This window comes from Dromiciops gliroides, chromosome 2 (genome assembly GCF_019393635.1).
Source record: "Dromiciops gliroides isolate mDroGli1 chromosome 2, mDroGli1.pri, whole genome shotgun sequence".
Taxonomy (NCBI): domain Eukaryota; kingdom Metazoa; phylum Chordata; class Mammalia; order Microbiotheria; family Microbiotheriidae; genus Dromiciops; species Dromiciops gliroides.
The window spans coordinates 355,822,680-355,842,025 of NC_057862.1; the positions used below are offsets into that span (position 1 = coordinate 355,822,680).

A 19,346-nucleotide genomic window follows, 5' to 3' on the forward strand; every position below is an offset into this window, starting at 1 on the left:
ATTGCTGACACTCTGGTCCTGTCTGTCATTGGTCAACCTAGTCTTCTCTACTCCAACCTGGTGGGGTGAGGGCAGTAAGGATGCGATAAAAGGAAGTGAGGCCCCAGCCCTGAGCAGGGAAGCACTGGGTGCTGAGGGGGGCAGTAGTCTGATGGGTTGGCAACAGTATCTGAAGTCTCGTCATGAGCAGAAGCATGAGAAAGCAGCTTCCATAGCCCAACTCCCAGCTCTGTTCACCCTCACACAGGCCCAAACTCTCCTTAAGACAGCCCTTAGAGGGCAGATTTGGTCATTTGGGCCAATCCTGGGACTGGAGTGGGGAGGGGTCTGGTGAAGCATTGGCCAGAAACATAAATTGGGGAGAACTCCCAACCTAGCTCCTTCAGTGTGTGTGGGCACAATCTTAGATTAATTAGGAGCCAAGAGGGAAATGATGGAGGAGAGGGAGGGGAGAAGGGGGAGGAGTCTGGAGGTGATGCCAAGTCTCTTCAAAGCCCTTCCCTCCCATCTCCACATCCCATTCCCTGTCTCTAGCCCCTCCTGGACTGACTCCTTCCTGAGAGTAGGATACCAGGGTATAGGGCCTTGAGGGTGGAGAAAGTCAGAACCAAAGACACTGGGTGGGTGAGGACCAATGTTCTGGTCTCCAGAAGCCATCCTCCAGCCCTACCTCAGGTTCTCTGAGAGGTCACAAAAATCACCTTTGCAGCATCTTTCTCATGAAATGCAGAAGGTCTCTCCTCCCCTGGGCCCCCCAGCTTACAAGGACACACAGCTGTACAGATATAAAAGCTAAGGTACATGTGCACACAGATGCACAGAAGTAGATGCATGTAGATACTCATCTAGCACCAAGTCTACCAGGTGCATATACATACATGCATACCTGTGGATTCCATGCACGGACATACATGAACACTGACACAGAACACACACAGAGAGGCAGAAACATCTGTGGAAGTGTGATGGACTGGGCTGAGGCAGAAGACCTAGCTTTGAATGGTGCCTCTACCACTAACCAGTTGGGGGACTTTGGGCAAGTCTCTCTTTCCTTCTCTGGGCCTTGGTTTCCCCATCTATAAAAAGAGGTGGTGGGACTCTGGGAAATCTCTTCCAGTTCTAATATTTTATGAGTATGCGTGTGCACACAGACACTAACCATGCCCCCAATACAGACACACACCCAAACATTCATATACACACATAGACACACTTTGGCATGAGCCCCTTGGAAGAATGGCTCCCCGGACTTCCCCTTGGACTCCCATTAGAGCCTGGTGGCATTGTGCTGGGGGAGCACCCCAAGCCGTGGGGAGGGTGTGCCTGGGGGGAGCTCCTCGAGATAAACTCGGGCTGGCAGTGGGGGGGAGCGTGGCTCAGGGTGGGTGCAGCAGAGGGTGGCACGAGTGATTAGTCGGTCAAGGGGTTTCAGCGAGTGCATCCATTGGGGAAGGAAGTCCCAAGTCTGGAGCCACTTGGGCAGCCGGGCAGGGCTCCGGGTTTGGAGTAGGTTGATCAGGGTAACACAGGCCAGTAAGGCCCCAAAAGGGGCCCCTACACCCACCATGGCTCTCCAGCCTGCCATAGAAACACCGAACACCAGTGAGGGCAGCAGCAGGAAGCAGACCAGCAAGTAGAGCACAGCAAACCAGCGGTACTTGGCAGTGCGCCGGCCCAGGGCCTTGGCCATGTGGATGGGCAGCCGTGTGCACGGCAGCGGGTACCACAGCAAGATGCCCGAAATATTGAAAAAGAAGTGGCACAGGGCAATCTGAAGGCGAGGGAGGAGTGGAGCACAGATCAGCAACATCTTCCTTCAAGCACCATTCCCCCATCAGCTCCAAAAGGACCATATGCCTGGACCTAGGGGGCCTGGATTCTAATCCCAGCTCTACCCCTGACTAGCTGTGTACTCTTGGTTTACTCACTGACCCTCTCTGGGCCTCAGTTCCCTCATCTGAAAAATGCTTAGGGAGGGGAGGTCACACCCGATGGAAGGACCCTTCCAATTCTGATGTTGTATGTCTACATAAGTTCTATGTTCTAAGGTTCCTTCTGGATCTGATATTCTATCTTATAAGGACCGTTCTAGATCTGATTGCCTATGTTCCAAGGATCCTTCAAGCTCTGACATTTTATGTTGTTAGTGTAAGTTTCTTCTCCCTCTGATGGTTTCTGGCATTTACTCTCTAAGCTTCAGCTGCCCTGGGCCACTGTGTGCAGGATAGCTAGTACCCATCATCAATGTCTAGAGGACCCCATTCCTCCTTTATCTGCCCTGCTCCCAGCCCTACCTCCACTTCCCCCAACAGGTACCTGGAAGGCACTGGAGAGTTTTTCTTTGGGGCTGGCCAGGGCAGCAAGGATGGCAGTGGTGGTGGTACCAATGTTGGAACCCAAGGTGAGGGGATAGGCTCGTTCGATGCTGATCACACCCAGGCCTAGGGATGAGGGCGGTGCAGAAGGGTCCATTTCTGAGGGGTCCTGGGCCACCTCAGTGTTTCCAGCCCCTCCCATCCAGGGCTCCCTTTTAAAATTCCCTTCCCTAATTCCACAGCCTTGCCCACCCTCCCAATGCGGGAACACTCACCAATGAGTGGGGTGATGGCTGAGGTGAACACGGAGCTACTCTGGACCACAAAAGTCATGCCAGCACCCACCACCATGGCGAAGTAGCCCGTCACCCAGGTGAAGGGATGTGGGAAATCTGTAATAAGGTGCCCAAAGCCTGTGTTAGTGGGAGAGGAGCTTTCTGTGTGTCAGCCTATATCAACATTAAAGATCATGGGGAGAGGCTCATGTGGATAGGATTTAGAGTATGAAGAAACTTAGAGTTGAACTGGTCCAGTCTCTTTGACTTACAGATGAAGAAACTGAGACTTTGCAGAGGTCAAGTGACTTGCCCCAGGTCACACAGCATTCAAATACATGTCTTTTCATTCCAAATCCAATCTCTTTCCCCTAGACTATGTTTGGTTGGTAGAGTAGAGGCATCCCAGAGATAACCTAAAGAACATTCTGGCATTTGGTTGGTAACTCAGGACTCCACAGAAGACACATAGCTGGTGGCTGTTAAATTGGCACCCATACCTCACAAAGTGTTGGTGGGGGGCAGCTAGGTGGCTCAGTGGATAAAGCACCGGCCTTGGATTCAGGAGTACCTGAGTTCAAATCCGGCCTCAGACACTTGACATTTACTAGCTGTGTGACCCTGGGCAAGTCACTTAACCCCCATTGCCCTGCAAAAAAAACAAAAAAAAAAAAACCAAAGTGTTGGTGGGTTCATACCTGGAAATTGGATGGGGAGATGGGAAGCTATGATAATATCTTATGTTTCCATAATGGCCTAGGGTTTACTTAGTGCTGGGTAGCCATGAGGATCATTGGAAAGTGACCACTAAGTGTCACTGAGATGATTGGCTCCAGTCAGACTAACCTTATTTTCTTTTTTCAATAGGGTTACTAGGCCAAGGGAACACCATGAACATGGGATTCCTGGACATCAGCAAAGCATTTGACAAAGTCTCATGGTATAGCTGAGGACAAATTAGAGCAGTAGAGGCTTGATGGACAAAGAGTAAGATATAATTACAAGGGGGCATCTAGATGGCACAGTGAATAAAGCACTGGCCCTGGATTCAGGAGGACCTGAGTTCAAATCCAGCCTTAGATACTTGATAGTTACTAGCTGTGTGACCCTGGGAAAGTCACTTAACCCTCATTGCCCCACAAAAATAATAATAATTATTTATATATATATAATTACAACTGGTTGAATGATCAGAGTAGCCAAGTAGTAGTAATTACAGGACCAAAGTCAGTCCAGCCACACTTAGTACAATGTCTGACATCTCTGTTGTTATTGCGACTGTGTCCCGCACCTATGATTTCATTGGTGAATGGAACTTCTCACAGGGAAATTCTCTCTACTAATAGATATGCATATAGACAACTTGTCAGTAACCTGTGCTTTTATACAAACATATTCTTATCTCTTGATAATATAAGGAGATCAGCAAAAAGAACTAATCGAGATGCTCTATAACCAGGAAAGTTGCAGACTATAAAATAAACCCACAAAAAATCAATAGCATTTCTATGTAATAATCCTCAAATCCAAGAAACAATATTAGAAAGGGAAATTCCATTCAAAATAACAACAACAAAAAAAGCATAAGACATTTGGAGGCCAAACGTATGATTTTTGTAAAGTCGACCGGGGCATTGGAAAATTCAGTGATTAGCTTGTTGTCAGTTAGCATGTTTAAGAGGAGGATCTCAACCCAGGTTGTTTTGACTTCATGGGCAGCTCTCTCTCCTCTGTGTTATGCTGCCTCTTTCCCTAGAACAGAGTAGGGCCTTAATAAATGCTTGTTGAATCAAATGGAATTGAAGCTAAAAGGAATCTCTAGTTAAGCACCTCAGGGAACCTGTCCTTGCAGTGGTTCTGATGGCATTTTTCTCAGATGACGAAAAACTAATCTAGATAGTCAATGTGTCAGATGATGGTGTTAGTATCCAAAGAGATGTTCACAGGTTAGAAAGATGGTCAAAATATAAAGATAAAAATAACCCCCTACATTTTGGTTTCAAAAAATCAAGTACAGAATGGAAAAGTTCTAGCTTGAAAACAGTTCATATGAAAAAGAGTTGAGGGGTTTTTGTTTTTGTTGTTTTTTTTTTTTAGTAAGGCAATTGGGGTTAAGTGACTTGCCCAGGGTCACACAGCTAGTAAGTGTTAAGTGTCTGAGGCCAGATTTGAACTCAGGTCCTCCTGACTCCAGGGCTGGTGCTCTATCCACTGTGCCACCTAGCTGTCAGGAGGACCTGAGTTCAAATCTGGCCTCAGACACTTAACACTTACTAGCTGTGTGACCCTGGGCAAGTCACTTAACGCTCATTGCCCCGCAAAACAAAAACAAAACAAAACAAACAAAAAAATAGACTATAAGTCAACAGTGTAATTTGGTAGCCACAGAGCAATATTCAGAACAATGGAGTTCATAGTCCCATTGGACTTGCCTTTATTCAGAACATATCTGCATTATTGTGTCCAGTTCTGGCTTTTAGGAAGGACATCAAACAACTTGAGGACCTCTAGTGTTTGCTTCAAGGCACTAATCTTGGGGGGGGGGGCATGCAATGAACCTCTATTGAACTATCTCAGTAGCTCACAGTTATTCTTCCTGATCCTGTCCTGTGCATTGCAATCACACCCCCCCCATCTACTTTTGCCTGACCCAGACCACCACATTGTAAGAGAAGTTCCACCCTACCCCCATCTTCTGAGATGCCTTTCTCCTCTATGGCCTCCTTTGCCGTCCCTCCCTCCTCCTATGGATAGAGGGGTTAGGAATTCTTATTTATTTATATTTATTTAGCTCAGGGATTACAGAAAGATTTTCTTGGGGAATTAGCCTTCTCCTCTTCTGACTCAATTGTACTAGACCAGAGTGGATGGTTTTCTACCCTATCCCTGCCCCTAACTGAATCTGCCCTGGGCATCAAAGTTACTAGCGATAGCTCTCTTTAGAGAGTGAGACACAGACTTTCAGAGCTAAAAGAGTCCTTAAACCATTGAACATCAGAGTTGGACATGCCAAATATAAAATGTTAGTGTGAGAATAAAATTCATAAATCCCTTTATTTTATAGAGGAGGAAATTGAGGCTAAAAGAGGGGAGAGTGGCTTGCTTAAAGTCAGATAGGGCAAGAGGGGCAGAGTGGGCACTAGAATTCAAGCCTCCCTCCCAATATGAGCCATCAGAACCATGTTTCATTGGGTCTGAGATCTAGACCTATAAGAAATGTCAGAGGTCACCCAGTCCAATGCCTTCATTTTACAGATAAGGAAATGGTGAAGTGTCTTTCCTAAGGTTATACAGGACATAAGTAGCAGGATCAGAATCCAAACTCAGGTCCTCTGCTTTTAAATGTTCTGCTGCCCCATATTGCCTCTCAGTTTTGACCTCCAAGGAGTTTTAGTGAGGAGGATTAGGCAGCCTTCATTCAGGGGTGGGAACTACAAGTGAATGCTGGGGGACCATACAGACTAGAGGGTCATGTGGCCCATGCAAGGGAACATGGACTGACAGTAGATGACACCCAATCTCACTTGACCTGAGGTTCTGGTCCAGAGTATTCAGCAAGGGAAGGGAGGGGTACCTAGGAGAGCTTCAGTTTAGCCACCAGGTTGATGCAGCTAGGTGGTTCAGTGGATAGAGCATTAGGTCTGGAGCTAGGAAGATCTGTGTTCAAATGTAGCCTCAGATGCTTACTATTTGTGTGACCCATAGCCAAGTCACTAAACTCTGCCTCAATTTCCTCAACTGTAAAATGGGAATAATAACGACATTAACTTCCACACTTTTTTTTTTTTGGTGAGGCAATTGGGGTCAATGACTTGCCCAAGGTCACACAGCTAGTAAGCATCAAGTGTCTGAGGCCAGATTTGAACTCAGATTCTCCTGACTCCAGGGCTGGTGCTCTATCCACTGCGCCACCTAGCTGCCCGACATTAACTTCCCATGGTTGTTGTGAGGATCAAATAAGATAGTATTTGTCCAGTACATAGCAGGCACCATATAATTCCCTTCCCTTAGGTTGTTGGGGAATGGAGGGACTAGGCCTGCCAGAGCCTGTCATGAGGCTGAGTGTACCTGTTCTCTCCACCCCCACCCCATCCCAGGCTCTCCTTTCACTACCTTATCAATCCCCTGACCTTGGACTGTTCTCTGTGATACTGAGGCACATCTCTACCTCACCCAACTGAATTTGCCCTGTTCCCACTTTCCCCGAAGTCTCAGCCAATGCCTGCTCACCAGTGTTGATGACCTTCTGGACGACCTTGGCTACCTGTCCCTGGAGCACAGAGTTCAGCAGCTTCACCAGGAGGATGAGGCAGGTGCAGAGCACAGTAAGGGAGCCAGCGAGCAGGATCAGGCCCACGGCCAGGTCGGGCAGTGAGGTGTCCACAAACAGATGCTGACCTGAAGGAGGAGAGGGGAGGACTACTGAGAGGCTGCCCCCACCGCTGGAAACCTCCCTTCAGGAAAAGCCCTTGAGGCTCCATAGCTGGCCATCACCCTCAGCCCCCCAAGCCTTATACCCCCAACCCAGATTTTAAACCTGAACCCACAGACAGGCCTCCAACCTGAATTCCCAACTGTCTAGGAGGCAGCAGTGAAGGGGAGAATCAGTCGATAGTGCTTTCTAAGAGTCCTAAGGGAAGGATTTATGCCCTTCTTTTTGCTCTCCCAGATCGGGGAGCATCAGGGGCCTGTGGTCCAGCCTCCTGGGGATGGGCTTTAGGGATGACCCTCCTCCCCACCCTTCCCTCTGCCCATACCCATCCCCCACCAGAATCTCCCCACAATTAAATGACCTACATTTCTCCCCAGTGGTGTTCCCCAGGGTCCAGCTGATATTGGCCTCTGCCTGGGGCATGTCAGTAGTAACCTGGAGAAGGGGTGAGGGGCAAAGTCAGGGAGCTAAGGAGAGACCGGCTCAGCCAAGGATTTGTATCTTGTTCCCTCCTTGCTGGGCCAAGTCTGTGTTCTTCAGCTCTTCTCAGGGAGCCTGGGGAGCAGAAGGGAGCAGAAGGTGCCAATAAGGTGATGGAAAATAAGGTTGGAAAAGAGTAATATTGGGGGTGAGACATGGTGAAAAATAGGCTGGGGGAATGAGGGTGAGTAGGAAGATGGAGATGTGTTGTTGGATAGGAATGTGAATTAGATGAATGATGGGGTGAAGAGGGAGGTGAGGGAGTAACACCTGTTTTATGTGGGCTAAGCTGGTCCTCTGAGAGGATAGGGAGGTCATCTGGCTTCTTGGCTGCCTGTAGCATAAAAGGCCAAGCCTTGGAGTAGTTGCTGTTAGAGGCTTTACTGGGCAATGGACAAAGCCTTCCTGACCTGATCAACCATGGCTGATTGCTGTGGTAACCTGAGGCAGAGGGGCGTGACATTTAATTTGAGTCACTATCCTTTTTAACTTTAGAAATTGTATTCTTGGGGCAGCTAGGTGGCACAGTGGATAGAGCACCGGCCCTGGAGTCAGAAGTACCTGAGTTCAAATGCAGCCTCAGACATTTAACACTTACTAGCTGTGTGACCCTGGGCAAGTCACTTAACCCCAATTGCCTCACTAAAAAAAAAAAAAAAAGAAAAAAAGAAATTGTATTCTTTTAATCTCTTGTTATTAGTACAGTTGTCTTTGTTACATTTTATGGACCATGGGTGCCTCTTTGCATTCAAATCCCTGAGACTGAATCACTAGACTGCCCCAGATTTGACTTGGTCCAGAATATAGTGAAATGGAAGGTGGAGATCATATAAAGGATGGGAATGATATGGGAATAAGATGCTGGCACAATGAGAATTAGGGTGGGGTGAGATGGGGTACAGGGTTGATTTGGAAGAATAGGGGTAAGATGGGGATGACAGGGGTTCAGAACTGAATGGGGAAAATGGAGGCTAGGGATGAATTCAGGGTGGGGGGATATGGGAGTCCAAGGGTTAATTGGAGAGAGCCTTTCTTTACTATGGTACCCACTAATCATTGAGCCCTAAGTCTATGCTCTCATGAACTCCCTTTATCTATATTCATTAGCGATAAGTTATCCCCTCAGGTTGTGATTTTAATAAAAGGCATTCTTTTCATGGAAAGAGTATCATCAGGGGGCAGCTAGATGGCACAGTGGATAGAGCACCAGCCCTGGAGTCGGGAGTACCTGAGTTCAAATCTGACCTCAGACACTTAACACTTACTAGCTGTGTGACCCTGGGCAAGTCACTTAACCCCAATTGCCTCACTAAAAAAAAAAAAGAAAGAAAACTTCATCTTTAACATCCCCAGATAGTCTGGTCTAGGAAAACTTGGGTGTTTGGGCCACAAGGCCAGAGCCCTGGTGCCCTCTGGAGGCAGGCCTAAGAATTACAAGCGTGGAACCCACAAGGGACTGAACTGCCTTCTGCTGGTTTCTCAGCAAAATGGAAAAAAATGGTTCCTACTTACTGTCTGAATCACTTGTTTGAGCACCCGACATTCTGTTTACTTTCTCCCCTCTGCCATGCTTGTTGATGCTTCCATAGATCTGAATCTGGTTCTTAGACCAGCTCCTTAAGGGGAGGAGGTGTCTCCTCCTCTTTCTTCTCCTCCTACTGCCTAGTAGAACCCATTCCTAGCACTGGGCTCCTCATACAGTACAGCCTCAGTAAAGATCAGGCAATCAGTGTATGGACCGAACCCAACCTGACCTTGAGTGGTCAGGCTGGGACTCTGGAACAGGGGTAACAATGTGGGGTGTACACCTCCAAGAGGCAAAGTCAAATGGTCCTCAATGCTGAGAGACCTTCTAATTACATTTTTTTTTGTTTGTAGGGCAATGAGGGTTCAGTGACTTGCCCAAGGTCACACAGCTAGTAAGTGTCAAGTGTCTGAGGCCGGATTTGAACTCAGATCCTCCTGAATCCAGGGTCTGTGCTTTATCCACTGTACCACGTAGTTGCCCCCTGAGAGACCTTCAATTCTGGGGGTTGTGGACTCACCCCCCCCCCCCGCTGCCTTCTTCTGGACACTTTCCACCTTTGGCCAGGGTATCTTTCTCTTGGATTTCCTCCCACCTCTTGGATCATTCCTCCTGTCTGCTGGGGGATGGGTATCCCTTATCTTTTCTATTTCTATACTCTGTCTTTTGGTGATCTTGTCAGTAGTTCCCATGAGTTCAGTCACCATCTCTATGCATATGAGTGTCAAATTTCTATATCCAGCCCTAATTATTCTCCTTTATTCCCACATGACCAACTGTTTGTTAGACAGCTTTACCTGGGTATCCTGTGGGAATCTGAAATTCTACATGTACAGAAGACAATTCATATTTTCTTCCTGATCCATTCCTCCTATAAACTTCCCTATTTCTGTTGAGAGAATTACCATTCCAATTACCCCGGTGCACAACCCTGGAGTCAGCCTGGACTCTTTCCTCTCCCTCACAATTCAACTATTGCCAAGTCTTTTTCACTTTACCTCCATAATACCTTTTGCAATCATTCACTTCTCTTTACTCATAACAATAATTGCTAGCATTTATATAGCACTTTGATGTTTGCAAAGAACTTTACAAATGTGACTTCATTTTATCCTCACAACAATCCTGGGATGTAGATGCCATTATTATCCGCATTTTACAGACGAGGAAGCTGAGGGAGACAGAGATTAGGTAATTTACCCAAGAGCTACACCTAGTTGGAAGTGTTGGATTTGAACTCAGTTCTTCCTGACTCTGGACCTAGCACTTTATCCACCACACCACCTAGCTGCCTCTGCCCTAGTTCAGGACATCTTTCATCTCTACTAATAGATTAGCCTCTTAATAGTTTCTTTGCTTCCATGCATTCCTCCTTCTAATCTCTTCTCCACACAGCTTCCAAATTGCTTTTAAAAAATTGGGTTTTTGCTGGACAATGGGGATTTAGTGACTTGTCCAGGGTCACACAACCAGTAAGTGTCAAGTGTCTGAGGTTGGATTTGAACTCAGGTCTTCCTGAATCCAGGGCTGGTGCTTTATCCACTGTGCCATCTAGCTGCCCCCCAAGTAACAAATTCTTAAAATACATATCTAGTTATACCATCCTCTGACTAAAAAATTGTCAATACTCCCTATTGCCTCTATGAAAAAAATACAAAATCATCAGCCTGGCATTGAAAGTCATGGATAATATGGCTCCTGATCTCTTTCCCAGCATTGTTTTCTATTCAACATTATTCCTGCATGCTCCTCTCCAGTCAAACGGGTATGCTAAGCTGTTTCCTGAACACAATGATAGATTTCCTACCTCTGCACCTTTGCCCAGATGATGCCCTTTGTCTGGAGAGTCCTCCCTCCTCACCTCTGCCTTGTAGAATCCCCAACTTCTTTCAAGGTACAGCTCATGTGCCACAGTCTAGACAAGGACTTTTCTGATCACTTCTCCCCAGCGGTTAGCACTCTCTCCCTTGAGGAATGACTTTGTACTACTTGGTACTTACTTATCTTGATACCAGCTGTATCACCTCATGATCTGTGAGTGCAGAGATCACTTCTGGTTTTGTCTTTGCATTCCCAGGACCTAAAGCAGTGCTTAGCACAAGGCAGTGCTTAATAAATGAGTTAAATTGACTTGAGGATTCACTGCCTGGAGTCTTGGGATTCACCTTGAGCTAGACTTTACCCCTGGTATCCACTTTCTGGTCTTTACCTCCAAAGGGTCAGGAATTTATCTCTGGGTGAAAGAAGGGATTGGAGTTCTGATTTATGGTGGGATAGGGCTGGGACTCATCTAGAAGGGGGGATTGGGGGCTAAGTCTTACCTGTGGAGGGCTTGAGGACTCACCTGTGAGGGGCTGGGATCACACCAAATCCGGATGAGGCTGTGGTTTCGAAGTGACTCATCTCCAGTGGCAATGCTGTTGATCACTGATTTATCCAACTGGGGTGGGGAAGTTAGGGACAGTAAGAGAATGCTATGAGAAAATTTGCCCCTAGGTAAAAAAAAGACCTTGGACAAGTGTCAGAGGTAAGATTTGAGCCCAGCTTAGCTGACTCAGTTGAGTTAGTGTTCTTTCCCCTATATCATCCTACCTCCCAATCCTCTCTTTTTTTTTTCTTTTTTTTCTTCCAGGGCAATGGAGGTTAAGTGACTTGTCCAGGGTCACACAGCTAGTAAGTGTCTGAGGCTGGGTTTGAACTCAGGTCCTCTTGAATCCAAGGCTGGTGCCTTATCCACTGTGCCACCTAGCTGCCCCCCCCAATCCTCTCATTTTACGGGGCAGGACACAAGCCCAAAGAGGTACATGATTAACACGAGTTAGAAAGTAGTAGAACTGGAATTCAAATCCAGTTTAAATTCAAACCTGGCTCCATTTTCACCATACCATGGATGGTGAATATCTTATAGCTAAGGTTTACAAAGCCCTTGCCTCACAATTTCCCATTTTACATATTAGAAAACTGAGGCTCATTGAGGTTAAGTGTGTGGCAGTTAGGACTAGAAACAAGAGTTCCTATCTTCCACCTACACCTAGTGAAAAAAGCCTCCCACCAACACCCGGTAAAGGGAGATTTCTTTCTTTTTTTCAGTAGGGTAATGAGGATCAAATGACTTGCCCAGGGTCACACAACTAGTAAGTATCAAGTGTCTGAGGCTGGATTTGAACTCAGGTCCTCCTGAATCTAGGGCTGGTACTTTATCCACTGCACCATCTAGCTGTTCTGGGAGATTTCTTTGGAGGGGAAAGAGAGAAGAAGAGACCCTCTCTTAGCCCAAGAATAGCCTAGGCATTTCCAATCCCACCTGGATAATGAGTCTGGTGAAGGGCTCAGTGATGATCTTGAGCAGGTCTGGAGCATCCCGGCCACCTCGGATTTTGAAGGAAGTGACCACCAGGTGGGTGATGTAGTGCAGATATCCGGTGGCTACCTCCAGGGGCAGTAGGACAAGAACTGACAGCCAGTTAAAGCAGTCATGGACTGTGGCCCCTGCAAAGGCCCTGGGGTGAAGGAATGGGGAAGGACTTTGAGTCCAGAACCAGAACTGAAGAGGGAGGGAAGAAGTGGATCAGGCTAAAATTTCAGGGAGTATGTGGGCCAAGGGTAGGATGGGAGAATTTAGGGAATGGGTAATGATAGAGAAGTTTGGGAGTCTATCTTAGATGGGCAAACTGTTAAAGTCAAGGTCAGAAGCGGGATTCAGGGAGCAAGGCGAGGCTGGGAGGGAGTTTGGGGAATCACTTGTATATATTTCAGAGGCTAGGATTAATCTGAATTAAATTGGGGATTGGGAAAGTGTGTGGATTGAGTTAGAATGGGGAAGCTTGAGGGTTGACTAAAGAGTCAGGAATTTAGGGGCCAGAGTTAAGATGAAATGAGTTTGGGGAATGAGGATTAAGATAATGGGAATTTGGGGATCAGAGTTTTGATGGAAGAATTTGGATGAGATAAAGGCAATTTATTGGTCAGAATTAGGCTGGGAAAATAGAGGTGGTCGGAGCTATTCCATGAATATTTGGGATTAGGGTTAGGACAGAGGGAGTTTGGGACAAGGATCAGGGTTAACAAAGAGAAGTTGGGGGGCTAGGATTATGATATGGTAGTCAGCAGATGGGTAATGACAGTGAAGATTGGAGGTCAGTGTTAGGAGGAGCTAGCTGGGATAAGGTTTAGGGTAGAGGAGTCTGGGAAATAGATAAGGAGGTGGCTTAGAAGTGGGTCAGAGTAAGAACAGAGCCCAGAATTAGCCCTGCTGTGGTCACATCAGTCAGAAGAGCCCCAAACCCGCATTTGATCACACGACTCTCACCCCACCCAGTCAGTCTGTCCCTGTCCTTCCTCACCTTCGGAAGTCACTCCTGTCTCCAGACTGCATTAATGCCACAATGGTGTTGGTGACAGATGTACCAATGTTAGAGCCCATGACAATGGGAATGGCAGACTTGACCTCCAGCACTGTGGGCAGTAGGGGAGAAAAATCTTAGTTGCCACCTCCAGTGCTGTCATTGGCCCCCTCCCAACCTCTGTGGATGATAAAGATGCCAGACTACTCCTCCCTGTGTTGCTGGATCTGACACTTCTCCCTACTTCCAACCCACCCCAACACAGGGCTCTGAGTGTGTATGTGGGGAAGGCTACATTCCTGCCCCTCCAAGAGCTCCCTAGCTAGACCCTAGGAAGCTAGCATTTTGAGCCTTCAGTCCCTTTATTCTTTTTGTCAATCCTGTTTCCCAGCAGAAATGAAATTAATCAAAGTGTTGGGTTGAAATGTTCCCATTTGGTTTTGAGGTGATGGGGATCCTGTTTGTACCTGTTTTAGATTTCCTTGTTTTTGTCTTGGGCAGGAAGAGGATAAGGGAAAGAGGAGGGGAAATTAGCTAACAAGGCATTAAGAGAATGTGGGTTGAACCCACCATACCAGAGGAGCTTTTCTGATTGGCTGAGAGTGAGCTAAGGATGTGTTGGTGAGCATATCCCATAATGCCCAGATGGGCAGATTCCTAATTGAGGACATGGTGGGTGTGAGTTAAAAAAATGCTCTTCTCTGGGAGAAGCTAGATGCCCCTGGAATGATTCATGAGCAGGAGAAGATCATGAGCCAAGATCATGAGCTGAGGGAATCACAGCTTGATAAAATCGCTTAGGAAATTTAAGGAGATCCTTTAATGATCCCTGATTATTATTTCTGAAGTTATAGACTAGTTTGTTGAGTCATTTTTTAGTCATGTCTCACTCTTTGTGACCCCATTTGGGGTTTTCTTGGCAAAGATAGTGGAGTTGTTTGCAATTTCCTTCTCCAGCTCATTTTACAGATGAGAAAACGGAGGCAAACAGGGTTAAGTGACTTGCCCAGGGTCACACAGCTAGTAAGTTTCTGAGACCAGATTTGACCTCAGTAAGATGGGTCTTCCTGATTCCAGGCCCAGAGCTCTGTCTACTACATGACCTAGCTGCCCTATACATTACTCCTTCACATAAACTTTAGAAAATATCTTTTTCTCTCCCTCTTTTCTTCTCAGAAGTTGGGAGGTCATGGATGTGGAACACTGGATATACTGTCAGACTTAGTTAATGTGTTAGCTAACTTTGATGAACTGCTTTTTTCTTTTTTTTTTTTAATTTCTTGTTAAAAGGGATATCTCTTTGGATATAGCTGGTAGGTGAGGGACATATTGGGAAATTACAGTGAAGTAAAAGCAAAAGATATTAATAAAAGGGTTTGTGTGTTTGTTGCTGTTGTTGTTGTTTTTTAAAGAAAATACCCTTTTCTAGGAAAAAGAAGGAAGAGAGAGCAGATCCCAGAATCTGATGTTCAGTATCAATGGAAGGAGAAAGGGAAGGAGAGAAGTTAGGAATCAAGGGCAGCAGATCTCCGAGACCAAGGGCTAAACAGGCTCAGGGAGAAAGGAGCTCTGGAAGGCACAGGGCCTTGAGTCAAGGTCACTGACCAGGGACTTTTAGAAAAAAGGAAGAAGTCAAGGTCCTGGGGAGAATGGATTAGGTGTCACCTGGAGGACTCCAAGGAGGAGCTGGAATCCCAGGAAGGTGACTATATCAGTGAAGGCTGAGGGCAGATTCTTTTTTTTTTTTTTTTTGCAGGGCAATGAAGGTCAAGTGACTTGCCCAGGGTCACAGAGCTAGTAAGTGTCAAGTGTCTGAGGCCAGATTTGAACTCAGGTACTCCTGAATCCAGGGCTGGTGCTTTACTACTGCGCCATCTAGCTGCCTCCTGAGGGCAAATTCTTTTTTTGTTTGTTTGTTTGTTTGTTTTTTGTTTTTTTAGTGAGGCAATTGGGGTTAAGTGACTTGCCCAGGGTCACACAGCTAGTAAATGTTATGTGTCTGAGGCCAGATTTGAACTCAGGTACTCCTGAATCCAGGGCCCGTGCTTTACCACTGCGCCATCTAGCTGCCCCATGAGGACAGATTCTTAACACTGACTCTCTCCTCCTCCCTGTGGCCTCAGTGCTTGGGCTCACTCCCTGTTACCCACAGGCCCTCCTCCCCGCCTCCCCAGACTCACAGCCCGAGGAGACCATGCTGACGATGATGGAGGTGGACGTGCTTGAGCTCTGCACAAGGACAGTCACCAGAATCCCCACCACCAGCCCCGCCACAGGATTGGACAGGATGGCATTGTCCTTGAAGATGTCACCAGCCACCTTCCCTGGGAGGGAAAGAAGGGGGAAAAGGGATGGGGGCAAGGCCCTAGAGCACAATGACCAGCATCAGACACCCGCCGTCTGCTCCCAGTCCCCTCAACTTCCCAAACCTTCCTGGCCAAAAGATGGCCCCGTGCCCACTGAGGCCCAGTCCATGTCCTGGTTCTCTGAGCCAGAGGCTCTGTCTCTCTTGGCCCAGTCCCATGGGTTTCCTAGCCCTCTCTTCCAACCCTGCTTTCCCTCCCCTTCCTCTTCTACATACCCCCGGCAAGCTGGAAGGCTGAGCTGAGCACATCCAAGGAGCAGACAAAGAGGTAGAGGAAGACAAGCATCATGGGGACCTTGAGGAGAGTGACACAAGCCGAGTGGAGCCTCTGGGATAGTCCTGGTTCTGGGGAGACACAACCCCAGGGTGAGTCCCTCCCCTCCTCCTGCTCCTTTCCTCCCCCACCAACATTTTCAGATGGCCTGGGTCCTTCCACAGGCCACTTATTTTGTATCCACTTCCCTGGGACTCACCCCTATAGACGCCAATGATATGGGCCCCCTCTCATTTCTATCCAGAGGGCCAGCCTGGCCAGCTGTCTTCCTTACTCCCTTGCCGAAACAGTCCCATTCCTACCCCTAGCCCCTTCACATCCTTGCACCTGGCTTCTGTGCGTCCTCCAGGACCAGCTTGGGGGGCAGTGGTTCAGGCTCATAGCGTTCCAGGGTCTCTCCACACAGACAGCCACACTCAGGAAGGCTCCCTGGTCCCATGGCGGGGAAGGCGTAGGCTGGGGCTCCAGGAATCCGATGTAGAACTAGGGAGAAATACTGAGGGCTGAGTGACTTTGCTACCCCTTGGGGTCCGAGGCTCTGGGGGACTGGAGTGTAAGTGGGGGGACAGTGGAAAACAGCATGCTGACTCCAGACAGACCCTTGGAGGAGACCCCTGGTTCACTGAGAGGCGCTTGGACTAAGGCAAGATCTATGACCAGGGACCCTCACCATCCTTCCCACCACCCCAATAGGTGGACCCTCTACCAGATCAGGAAGGCTGGGCTCAGATGTATTCTGTCCTTACCCTGAGGACTGGGTGTGTAGGCAAAGGCTGCACCTCGAATCACGCAGCGAGGACTGGCAGCTGGCAGTGGGGATAGGCCAGGGCCCATGTGTCTCTCTCTATAAGGCATCATCCTGGGTACAGACACCAGAGAGGTCTCTAAGACCAGATATTCCAGCCTTCAGGTTTTCCTCTCCCCAGTGGAGATCCCCAATCTCCCCCGCCTCTGCCCCTTCCTTTTCCTTGATGTGCTTCCCACCCTCCCAACACACACATTTCCTGGGAGCTAGGGCAGGGGCCTCTTGGGACTGGAACAGTCTGGGGTTGGGGATTGATGGACTTTGGGACTGAGGTGGGGATCGAAGTTATGTGGAAGTCCTAGTTGTCTGGGATTGAGGGCCAGGAATCAGGGGACTGAAGTGAAGGGGCATTGAGAGGCTAAAAGACTGGGAAGCCAGGGCAAGGGGACTGGAGAGTGGGAGAAGGGGGCAAAGGGGAGGAGTGGGGCCTGGGTCTGCAAACTGGGAGGAAGTGCTGATGGGGAGCCTGGGGAGCCAAAGCCAACGGAGCTGCAGCCTCCTCAGCCACTCACCTGACTGCCCAGAAGCGGTCCCTGACTCCAGAAAGCTGACCGTGAAAATGCTTGGGGCCAAAGTAGAAGGGTTGGGGGGAAGCTGAGATTTTTTATAGTTTCAGGTCAAGATCAAAGTCCCTCAGAGCCTAGCCACCTTCTACAGTTACCTAATTAATCTCCTCCCTGAAATTCTTCCCAGTTAATTGCTAATCATCAGGAGGAGTCTTTCCCTATGGGGGTGTTAACCCCTGGGTTCTTTCTGAACAATCTTCCCACTCCTCTCCATGACCAGAACTGCCTGCAGAGTAACTCTCCCCAGGCCTACAGTCTTCTGTTACTGGAGTTTGAGACAATGAGGATCCTCCTGACCTTGGAAGCTCCCAGTTTCAGCATCTTTCAGTTCCTACCTCTCACCCTTCCCACAGAGAGCCCCTGTGCACTCCCTCCCCTCTCTCCTATCACCAGCCCCCCATTTCTCCAAGAAATTCTCCAAATTGACTGTCCCTTGCAACAAAGATTGTGTAAGAGAGAGAAAAAACAATTCATTCAAATTAAATATTCAGGAGGACCTGAGTTCAAATCTGACCTCAGACACTTGCCATTTACTAACTGTGTGACCCTGGGCAAGTCACTTAATCCTCATTGCCCTGCTCCTCTCCCCCCCCACCCCCCCCCCCACCAATAGCTAAAACAACCTGCCTAAGAGAAATCCTATACCTAGAAAGGAGTTTTTTGGGGCAGCTAGGTGACTCAGTAGATGAAGCACCAGCCCTGGATTCAGGAGGACCTGAGTTCAAATCCAGCCTCAGACACTTGACACTTACTAGTTGTGTGACCCTAGGCAAGTCACTTAACCCTAATTGCCCTGCAAAAAAAAAATTAACTGATCAATACATTTTAAAAGTCCAAAACCACATGTAATGTGTTACATCTGTGGCCTTACCAGCTCCACAAAGGGCTGGTTTGGGGGTTTCCTCTCATGCCTCTTCACTTGAGTCTTATTTGATTTTGTTTGTTTGTTTGTTTGTTTGTTTGTTTTTGGTGAGGCAATTGGAGTTAAGTGACTTGCCCAGGGTCACACAGCTAGTAAGTGTTAAGTGTCTGAGGCTGGATTTGAACTCAGATCCTCCTGACTCCAGGGCCAGTGCTCTATCCACTGCACCACCTAGCTGCCCCTTATTTGATTTTTATAATTTTGTTATATTTACTTTTAATTTTTTTGGTATGTCATTATTTTCATTTTTATTGTTGTAGTTACTGTATATATTGTTTCCTTGGCTCTGTTTACTTTACTCTGCATCAGTTCGTATAGATCTTTCCATGTTTCACTGTACTCCTCATCCACATAATTTCTTACAAGCACAATTATATTCCATTACATTCATGTACCACAATTTGTTTAGCCATTCTCCAATTGATTGGCATCTACTTTGTGTCCAATTCTTAGCTATCACAAAAATGCTGCTATAAATATTTTATAGTAAATATAGATTTTCTTCTTCTTGATTATTTCCTTGGGGTATGACCCCAGTAATGGGGTCTCTGGTTCAACATAAATGGACATTTTAATTACTTTCTTTGCATTTGCAAATTGCTTTTCAGAATGGCTGGACCACTTCATACCTTCACAAATAATATATCAATGTGCCTGTCTCCCCACAGCCCCTCCAACATTGACTATTTCCATTTCATGTCCTTTTTGCCACTTTACTAAGTGGAAAGTGAAACCTCAGAGGTATTTTGATTTGCCTGTCTCCTATTATTAGCAATCTGGCACAATCTTCCATATGATTACTAATAATTTGTAAGTCTTCTTTTGAGATCTGTTCATATCCTTTGACCACTTATAATATTCACTCTAATAGCAGCATGTGGGAGGTAGAAAAATACTTAGAACAGAAATATGAGCTACATATTTTAGGAAAGACATTGACACTAGAGAGTGTCCAGGAGTGGGTTACCAGGAGTATAAGGGAACCAGAGACACTATTATATGGAAGGAGTTGGGAATGTTTATCTGGAAGAAGGAAAGACTTAG

At 47.2% G+C, this 19,346-nt stretch overlaps 2 protein-coding genes across 2 annotated transcripts in view; one reads left to right on the forward strand and one right to left on the reverse strand.

Annotated features, from left to right (window-relative positions):
- The window catches only part of PFN3 (profilin 3), a 69,456-nt gene that overhangs the window by 16,468 nt on the left and 33,642 nt on the right, over nucleotides 1-19,346 (forward strand). The gene's annotated exons all lie outside the window — the stretch shown is intronic.
- SLC34A1 (solute carrier family 34 member 1) lies at nucleotides 1,268-17,371 on the reverse strand. Its single transcript, XM_043987375.1, has 13 exons — nucleotides 17,327-17,371; nucleotides 16,756-16,868; nucleotides 16,337-16,492; nucleotides 15,952-16,080; nucleotides 15,551-15,694; nucleotides 13,371-13,482; nucleotides 12,332-12,527; nucleotides 11,372-11,467; nucleotides 7,388-7,457; nucleotides 6,821-6,988; nucleotides 2,591-2,707; nucleotides 2,317-2,441; nucleotides 1,268-1,771 (listed from the first exon to the last, which is right to left on the reverse strand). The coding sequence occupies exons 2-13, from the start codon at nucleotides 16,865-16,867 to the stop codon at nucleotides 1,268-1,270; spliced, it is 1,929 nt and encodes a 642-aa protein (XP_043843310.1). The 5' UTR covers nucleotide 16,868; nucleotides 17,327-17,371.